Source organism: Rutidosis leptorrhynchoides, chromosome 1 (assembly GCF_046630445.1).
Source record: "Rutidosis leptorrhynchoides isolate AG116_Rl617_1_P2 chromosome 1, CSIRO_AGI_Rlap_v1, whole genome shotgun sequence".
Lineage (NCBI taxonomy): Eukaryota > Viridiplantae > Streptophyta > Magnoliopsida > Asterales > Asteraceae > Rutidosis > Rutidosis leptorrhynchoides.
This window is the reverse complement of record NC_092333.1, coordinates 480,944,568-480,953,952: the sequence shown is the minus strand read 5'-3', so window position 1 is coordinate 480,953,952 and position 9,385 is coordinate 480,944,568. Positions and strand designations below refer to the sequence as shown.

The 9,385-nt window shown below is 34.3% G+C and overlaps 1 protein-coding gene across 1 annotated transcript; it reads left to right on the top strand.

The window, feature by feature from the left end:
* The first annotated feature begins 2,062 nt into the window (after nucleotides 1-2,062).
* LOC139874984 (phragmoplastin DRP1E-like) lies at nucleotides 2,063-7,945 on the top strand. Its single transcript, XM_071862374.1, has 15 exons — nucleotides 2,063-2,415; nucleotides 2,685-2,748; nucleotides 2,843-2,950; nucleotides 3,147-3,248; nucleotides 3,349-3,399; nucleotides 3,484-3,545; nucleotides 4,178-4,268; nucleotides 4,361-4,425; nucleotides 4,835-5,029; nucleotides 5,147-5,266; nucleotides 5,346-5,416; nucleotides 5,731-5,956; nucleotides 6,055-6,105; nucleotides 6,684-7,169; nucleotides 7,612-7,945. Exons 1-15 carry the CDS (start codon nucleotides 2,272-2,274, stop codon nucleotides 7,738-7,740), a joined length of 1,965 nt encoding a protein of 654 aa, XP_071718475.1. The 5' UTR covers nucleotides 2,063-2,271; the 3' UTR covers nucleotides 7,741-7,945.
* Nucleotides 7,946-9,385: the final 1,440 nt, after the last annotated feature.

Here is a 9,385-nt window from a genome sequence, read left to right as displayed (position 1 = left end):
TGGCCCATGTTGAACAAGCTAGGCCATGATAGGCCATGGGCAAACTAGTAACATCTCGATCCACGTTTGAGCCCACGAGCAAACTAGCAACATCTCGATCCATGTCTGCATCAGACACACTGGTTAACCCTTTGGTGTTCTCGAGTTTCCCTATAAACAATAGTCATAATGTTAACTGAAACGCGTAATGAGACAGGACAATCATATTATGAATTGCTTAAACCACCATAACAAGAGTTACTCTAGATTGGATCACTATGTACGGTGAGTGTTTTCAAGTTGATACCTTTCTGCCGTATTCAAATCATTTACATTTTAGACTTAAATCATTTTTGGCTTGACCATGGCATATTATGATAGGGAGGTTTTTTTTTCAAACCATTGCTCTGTTTTCGAGTTTAATCATAAAGGAAATGAAAATAAAAAAATAGGATTAAATGAGAATGAAATGAAGTCGTTTCAATTTGAAAAGACAAGTTGAGTACGGAAAATTAACTAAATTTTCAATCACATTTCTTTCTTTTTTCTTCAAAATAAATCTCGGTATCACCATTCTTTTTGTTGATTCTTTCCGTTTACTTTCATCTATGCTCCTGAGTTTTTTACTAAAGAAATGAAATCAAGTAAAAAGAAATGTAAAAGAAGGAAGGGAGATCCTTCTGATTTGAAAGGAACAACGTTAAAAAATTAAGCACGATTTCTTTTGACTTCTTTCTTTTTACCTTCTTAAAAAACTTAAAAAAACTAAAACTTTCTTTCTTTATTTATTTCCAATACAATTATTTTTTTCACAGATGCTACGACGGATACGGTACGACCAGGATATTTTGGTCAAGGTGATGAAGGTATGGTTCATGGAGTTTTTGAGTTTGGTTTTTCTTTTTCGGTGATAACGGGTCCAAAGGCGGGTGGTCATGAAAACTCTTCTGGTAAAGCTGGTTTGAGTTGTGATAGGTCACCCTCGGTTTCATTCTCTTTAGATAAGGTTCAAGCTGATCTTGATTCTCAAGGCTTTAAGGCTTTCGTAAGCGTAAAAGGGCTCGGTGTTTAATTTCAGGAGATGATGGTTTGGGTTCGATGGGGTTCGAGAAGGTTAATGGGGTGTGTGTGTCGGATCGATTGGCTGATTTTGGGGCTGCAAAGGGTGGTTCTGTTGATCAGCCTGTGGTTAATGTGATGGCTAATGGTGGTGTCGTTCGGGTCGAGTTGGGTAAAAGAAGAGAAGGGCTGAAGACGGGTCATCAGGTTGGTGTGGGCCTAGGTGAAGGCAGCTCATCGGGTAAAGCTTCTAGCTTTTTTGAGGAGGTGGCAAAGGATCTTGAAGGTTGCGTTAGGGTGGAGGGCAAATTGATTGGTTTGAGGATGCTTCCAAAACAAAAAGAGAGCAAGAGATTTAGGGCGAAGAAAGGTCACGGGGAGGTGGTTCGAAAGGTTAGCATTGATGGATTGTTGTCTTTTTTTTTTTCGTTTTGAACGTAAGTTAAATTTCTTTAGCTTGTGTGGTTTTGTTTGTTTGATTGTAGTTTGTTTTAGGTGTTAGTTTTAGGTTTTTAGGCCTCGTTGCCTTTGTTTGTATCTTTGTTTTGAGCATTCATTTTTTTGTTGAAGGTCTCGTTTTTTATGAAGTTACAATTTTTGTTGAAAAAAAAAAAAGAATTATTATAAAGTTAGCCCTTAGGGTTATGTTTAAGAATTTTTTTTATGCATTAATAGTGGGTAAACAAAAGTTAGTGAAGTAGCTATTTACAAAAGTTATAAAAAATGTACAAGTAGAAAAATGTACAAGTAGGTAATAGATATCCTAAAGTTTTAAGCATAGCTCTAAAGTCTTAAGCATATGTTTAGGAAAAAAAAAAAAAAAAAAAAGAAGTAAAAAAGTTTAGGGAAAAAAAAAAAAAAAAAAAAAGAAGTAAAAAAGTTCACAAGTCTAAAGTCGGGAAAGGGTGAAAAGGTAAGAAAATATTTCCCAAAAATATTGGACTAACCGGCCAACCGGATGATAAAGAAACAAAAAAGGAAACTGGAATAAATCCAGCACAAAGCGCATTTTAGCAAACACGCCTTTTTTCCATCACAGACATTTTTGATTTCACATATACCTTCGCTACCCATCCACAACTATTTCCCTCTCTAGATTCTTATTCTCTCTCTGTACAATCCGTTTCCGATTATTGTTCATCCGAATTTCATGCTTTAGATCCGATCTCATACTTTAGGGTTTGTAACTTTTTTTTGTGTGTATATTTATCGTTAATTAATTTATAACTAATCATGACGGCGACTATGGGGAGCTTGATCGGTTTAGTCAATCGTATACAAAGAGCTTGTACTGCTCTCGGTGACTATGGCGGCGGAGATTCCACTTTTGCTTCGCTTTGGGACGCTCTACCCTCCGTTGCCGTCGTCGGCGGTCAGGTATACATACGTACATATACATAGATGTGTAAATATATTTCAGATCTACTTAATTTTTATGTAATTTTGATTTAATAGACTTTAAAATTAAAGTATCTGTTGAGATCGTATCCCTCTGCTGTTAGTAATTGCTTCGATCTGTTGCTTTTTCTGATGAAAAGCTGTTTTGGTTCGATTTATTTGTTATCTATGCAATTGTATTTTATTTTATTATTAGTTTTTTTTTTTTTTTTTTTTTTTTTGTGATTTGTTGATTTAATCGATGATAGAGTTCTGGAAAGTCTTCGGTGTTAGAGAGCATTGTAGGGAGGGATTTTCTTCCTAGAGGATCTGGTCAGTTGTACTTCATCTTATTATGTGTATCTATGTGTTATTTGTATATTTAATTTTTGTACCTGATAGGTTAAATAAATGTGTTAATATTCAGGAATTGTTACAAGACGGCCCTTGGTGTTGCAGTTGCATAAGACAGAGGGGAGGAGCGAAGAGTATGCTGAATTTGGACATTTGCCTCGCAAGCGGTTCACTGATTTTGGTATGCAACTGACACTTTCATGTACAGCCGTTTGCAAGTGTTTTAGCCTGACTTTTTATTATTAAGATAAGATGCTCTTCGTTTATTCATGAAAGTTTAAAGACTTGGTGTTTACTTGAATGATTCATTTAAAGGTTTTTAGTGTATTTTTTTATGATGCTTATCTAAGTTTGACAATTTCTTAATCCATCAACAGCTCTGGTACGCAAGGAAATTGCGGATGAAACAGACAGGATTACGGGGAAGACAAAACAAATATCTCCAATTCCAATCCATCTCAGTATATACTCACCAGATGGTGCGTTTTCTTGATAGACGTTTTGTTACGCTTGTAATATAGTGCTGTGTTTTATGGTTATAAGATACTAACGTCTCACGTTTGTTCCATGTTCATCTAGTTGTCAACTTAACCTTAATTGATTTACCTGGATTGACTAAAGTTGCTGTTGGTATGTCATCTTTATCTAACTTCTCATTATCACTCTCCTTTTGAATGGAGCTTCTATTAATATAAAGAACCAATTTCCTTGCAGAGGGACAGTCCGAAACTATAGTTGAAGATATCGAAAATATGGTCCGGCTTTACGTTGAGAAGGTATTGCTATATTAGATCTCGTTAATCAACATTGACAAGTATAATTGGTTCTTCACTTTAAGTATGTATGCTCATACATATTTGTTGTGGTACTTATTTACCACAATATAGTAGTAGCCAATTTAGTGTGTTTCTTGCTTCTTCTTTTTTGTTTTTTACATTGGCGCTCTGATGAAATGTTGCGTTATGATATAAATTTTTCTTTTTGGGACATTTAGCAAAATAGGATAGGGTATTAGGAAACTAATTACATGAATTTACTTTTTCTCAAATGTTTCAAGACAATGAATAGTGGATTGGATTAGCGGTAATGGTTTGTTTGATATTTGGCAGTCATAATTAAGAGCCTTTTTATTTGTAGATATGCTCATTAACACTTTGAAGTCAGAATCAAGATCAGATGTTTTTTTAAACTATGTTACTTTAATTGATGTCTTTAACTGTAAACTTGGGGCACACTATTGTTGTTGGGAACCACGTTTTTATTGGTGACAAACATAGTAGTAGCCTATAGCAACCTTTGCTAAGGGACAAGTAATTATCTTCCGCGTTCCATCTTTTTTTCTTCTTCTGCATGCTCGTTATAATTCTCATAATTAAATGATTAATATTGATTGCATGGTCTTTTTCAGCCCAACTCCATCATACTAGCAATATCTCCTGCCAACCAAGATATTGCCACATCTGATGCAATTAAACTTGCTAAGGAGGTCGATCCATTAGGTATATTCACTTCATCATCAAAGGAAATGTTTTCTTTCATGATTTTTTAGTAATCTCTTTTTTGATCTCAAAGTTTTTCTCAACATCACTAGGTGAACGGACATTTGGGGTTGTGACAAAGCTTGATCTGATGGACAAAGGAACTAATGCTTTGGATGTGAGATTTTATTTATCTTCTTTTTTCTGTCTGTGTATCTGAGGTGGCAGAATGGGTGGGTTGGGTGAGGGCTCAAAACAGGCTGGGATGGAGTCTAAATACTTGCTGTTCAAAAATGTTTATGTTGTCATAATAGTGTAACAGTGTATTTGCTGATTAGGAATTTGTATCATTTTAATCATAATCCAGTTTATTGATAATATCATTTTGGAGGTCTTATGCCTTAAAAATATATGTTGGGTGACTATCTACCTATTCAATTAGTTTTCTTGTTAGCGATTTTTTTTTATTGTTACCCATATGACTTTTTGGAGACAAAACATGTCTCATATCTAATTTACTCTTAGATATTATAACTTCAATGGTTTCCTCTCACCCAATTCTGATAATAAATGCTATTCTCTCAAAGGTTCTTGAAGGCAGATCTTATCGTCTGCAACATCCTTGGGTGGGGATTGTGAATCGATCACAAGCTGATATCAATAAAAATACTGATATGATGTATGCAAGACGAAGGGAGCGGGAGTATTTTGCTACAAGTCCTGACTATGGTCATTTGGCCAATAAAATGGGTTCAGAGTATTTGGCTAAGCTTCTATCGCAGGTATGCTGTATACATATTCTCTGTTTTTCTACAATATACACTCGTGACATTTAGTCTTTAGTACTATAGTTATCACGACTCTTTAGTACTATAGTTATATGATGCTTCTGTACACAGCATTTGGAAACTGTAATCAAAGCAAAAATACCGGGTATCATTTCTTTGATAAACAAAGGTATTGATGAGATGGAAGCAGAGTTGGACCGTCTTGGGAGGCCAATTGCAGTTGATGCGGGAGTAAGTATATCGTATTTTTTTGGATGTCTCTTTAAATGTGACATAATTCTATCTAATTTGCTTAAGTGCTCTCTTTCAGGCTCAACTGTATACCATTTTGGAACTTTGTCGTGCTTTTGACAAAATCTTTAAGGAACATTTAGATGGAGGGTAAGAATTGTTATTGACCTTCAAGTTTTGATTAGAAGAAATTTCTAAGAATGGGTCAGTTTAGGTCATTTGATTTTGATGGGTTAAACAGTTATAATAGAACTCTAGCAATAAAGAACATGCCAAAAGGTTTAATTTTTTTTAAAGTGTGCTCAGCTATATATAACCTCTTAAGTTGGGTTATGCAACAAATTTTTGGATTAACATTTGTACAATTGTTTTTATAATTATCCTTTCTCATATTTAATATCATTACTGTATACAATATTTTTTTTTAATATATATAAGTTTTTAAATAATTGAATATATATCAGGCGGCCTGGAGGTGACAGAATATATGGAGTGTTTGACAACCAGCTTCCTGCTGCGTTGAGGAAACTTCCATTCGATAAGCATCTTTCTTTGCAGAACGTGAGGAAAATCGTTTCAGAAGCAGATGGTTACCAACCACATTTAATTGCTCCCGAACAGGGTTATCGACGTCTTATTGAAGGTTCATTAACTTATTTTAAGGGGCCAGCCGAAGCTTCAGTTGATGCAGTAAGCATTTTTTTTTATTGTGCTGTCAATTTTAAGATGTTATAATAATAATAATGTTGACGTTGAATCATATGATTTACGCGGAGTATGTTTTGCAGGTACATTTTGTGCTTAAAGAACTTGTCAGGAAGTCAATTGGAGAAACCGAGGTCAGATTTAAAAACTTGTTTTTCTTTCCATGGTCTGTTTTCTTGTAAATGGGTGTTTGGATATGTGTTTTGAAAGTTTCACGACTACAAGTCATACTATAGAGTTTTTTGATGTTGAATCTTGTTGGTAAGTTTTCTGTTTTTCGTGTTTTGAAACTGACTTTATTAATCCTTATGACTATAAGGTACAAGTGATCAGTTCTTTAGTGTATTTTTTTATGAAAATCTTATGTTTCTAATTATGTGATTATTACGGCCCTAAACAATTTGGTTCATACTAGATTACTACCTGTGACAAAATTAAGTATCAAAGAGTGCTTATAAACCTAATTTGGGAGATTGCTACTCTCTTCTCACTAACGTTGGATCAGCTTTAAAAAATTTCTTCTTTTGGTCATCTATATTAATTTTTACTTTTATAAATGATTAGAACAAACTAAACCTGAACATAAACACTTAATATTATTATAGCCGGTTATCTGATTTGTTTATGAAAATCACATGATACATATGAAAACGCACATAAGAGTGCTGCCTCTTGGTAATATGTCATGTTTCTAATTATTTGGCTATAACAGGAATTGAGGCGGTTTCCAACTCTGCAATCTGCCCTAGCTGCTGCAGCTGGAGAATCATTAGAAAAATTCCGCGATGAAAGTAAAAAAACAGTTACACGGTTAGTGGAAATGGAGTCTTCATACTTAACTGTGGATTTCTTCCGGAAACTTCCCCAAGAAGTTGAGAGAGTAGGTCCCACTGGTGTTCCCCCACCAGGTGACCGGCGAACCTCATCTGCAGATCGTAGAAACCCTCAACCAGACCGTGGTGTCCCCGGTGGGGACCGCGGTATCCCTGGTGGGGACCGTGGAAATCCAACCGATCTGTTAGGGGATCGTTATGGAGACGCTCATTTCAGGAGGATCGGTTCAAATGTATCATCTTATATCGGTATGGTGTCTGACACTATTAAAAGCACTATCCCAAAAGCAGTCGTTTTATGTCAAGTTAAAGAAGCCAAGCAAAATCTGCTAAACTATTTCTACACACAAATTGGAAGGAAGGAGGTAACACTTGCTCTACATTTATGATATCTTTATTTAGTTTCTTGTGATAATTTGTTCATGCCATTCAAGTTCATGATTTTAATCCAGTAGGCAGATGTAGTTAACGGAAATGGTGAAAAAAGTAACATTAGACTAGGAAGCCACACACCTTGTCACTAAATAGAGTTGGCAAAAGGGGCGGGTTGGTTAATGGGTCGATAGGGGTCTTATATTCGTTTTGCTCTGGGGTGGGCTGAATTACATTTTGTTTAAATCTTCTATACACTGTTATTTCAGTTTTAATAGCATTTATTGTATCTCCCTTAAACACAGAAAAATCCTTCTTTTATAAGGTAGTACAATGTGTAGGATAAGGATGTCATATATTATTATCTAGCAATCAGAAGGTTACAGTAATAATTGTATTTTTAAATGTATTAAGCATTGTTTAAATGTTTTTCAGGCTAAACAACTATCAGATTTACTTGACGAAGATCCAAGTTTGATGTCAAAGAGACAAGATATTGCAAAAAGACTCGAGTTATACAAGGTATCAAGGGATGAGATTGATTCGGTAGCATGGGTGCGGTGATCATGAACTTGGTGTTCTTACTACGCTGATGGGAGCTAGCTTTGTCATTTTTTGTTTGTCATTTGCTTTACACTTGCTATTATTTCAGTTTTGTCTTTGGTGTGCTACATATAGTCCGATTTAGTGATTCTTTTTGACAAAAGAATACGTGTTGTACATTCTTAGAAACAACTTTCCCTACTTATTGAATATTTTTGCTTGGTTATTGCGTGTGAGTTTTCTAATCATTGCATAAACGGAGTGCTTTTTAACTAGATGACAGGTTTTCTTTGTTGTCAATATGATTTGGAGTACCATAGAAAATGTGCATTCATTGTGGTCAAGATTAAGTTGAGACTTGAAAAGAGTACTTTTTTGGACTTCTTTTCTACCACAAAAAATATTCAACATTCAAAGTTGGGAGGTTTTAATGGAATTTATACAATTAAAAATTTCTACTAAGTTTCTTAGTGACACAATCTGATTACCAAAATGGTGATGGTAATTTCTCTTGGTTTTTTGATACATTCACTTATTTTCAACAAGTCCACTTTTTCTTTTAAATCTACAATATTTCACCCTTATCATTATTTGACCTTCCATTATCATCTATCTTCACTCCCCCCTTATCTTATTTGACTACTATCACCAATGTATCACCAATGTAGTAGTAACTCAGTGATATCCGGTACCTTTGAAGCTGAGACAAGTCATGTGAAAACTTTGAATTTAAAATAGGTGCATGTTCAATCCACACTCGCGACAAGTATTTACAACTCTTGTGGCAGTAAGTATGATGATGGTTCCTCTCACATGTGTGGGGACCCGGTGGAGGTAATTTTCTGGCATCCGACTCTTTCGAGTGAGTCTGGTGGGTTTCCAAAAGAAACACAAGGTCAGGGTGTCAATGCTAAAGTGCCAAACATACACTTTCTTTTTTTTGAATTTAGAGGGTGTTTGAGATTGCGATTTGGAGGTGATTTTTTGATTATTGCGATTTAAAAATGCAAATAATTACTTTATAGTGTTTGGTAAAATAAATTTAGAAATCGATTATTCACGTTTTATTCTCTTGAAATCACAATTTTCAAACAGTATGGTATGGGTTACTACAAACAAAACGCACTTTTAGATCTTTGGTATGCTCATTTAAATTTACTAATGTAACCCTCAATCTCGGTGACTAACACAATCTCGGTGACTAACATATCTATTTGAGGTTTGATTAATATTATGTTGACTCACTTTTTCAATATAGATATCACGGAGTATTATGTTATTATTTTATAATATTATATTATATAATAATAATAATAATAATAATAATAATAATAATAATAATAATAATAATAATAATAATAATAATAATAATTATTGTAACAACCCGAGTTTTTCCGTTAAAACTTCCGTTAAATACTTGACGATCGTTAGTTAAATCATACAATTTTCATATGCCAATTTTTTTTCCAGAATAGTTAACAGTGGCTACGTGAAACTTTTTCGTATTTAAAGTAATTAAATGCGTACTTGATCCTTAGTGGATTACTTGAATTAATATGTTATATTAATTAGTGAACTTAATTCGGTTGACGAATTAAACTAGAAACGATACGATTAAAGTTAATCGCCTAGAAAACTTTTCAGTTAACGGAACTCCGAAAAACGA

Bases quoted from the DNA above. Each gene is read 5' to 3' on its own strand.
- LOC139874984 (XM_071862374.1), top strand. From the start codon at position 2,272: ATGACGGCGACTATGGGGAGCTTGATCGGTTTAGTCAATCGTATACAA. The intron at 5,957-6,054 runs GTAAGCATTTTT...TATGTTTTGCAG, and splicing joins CCGAAGCTTCAGTTGATGCA to GTACATTTTGTGCTTAAAGA. The intron at 7,170-7,611 runs GTAACACTTGCT...AATGTTTTTCAG, and splicing joins CACAAATTGGAAGGAAGGAG to GCTAAACAACTATCAGATTT.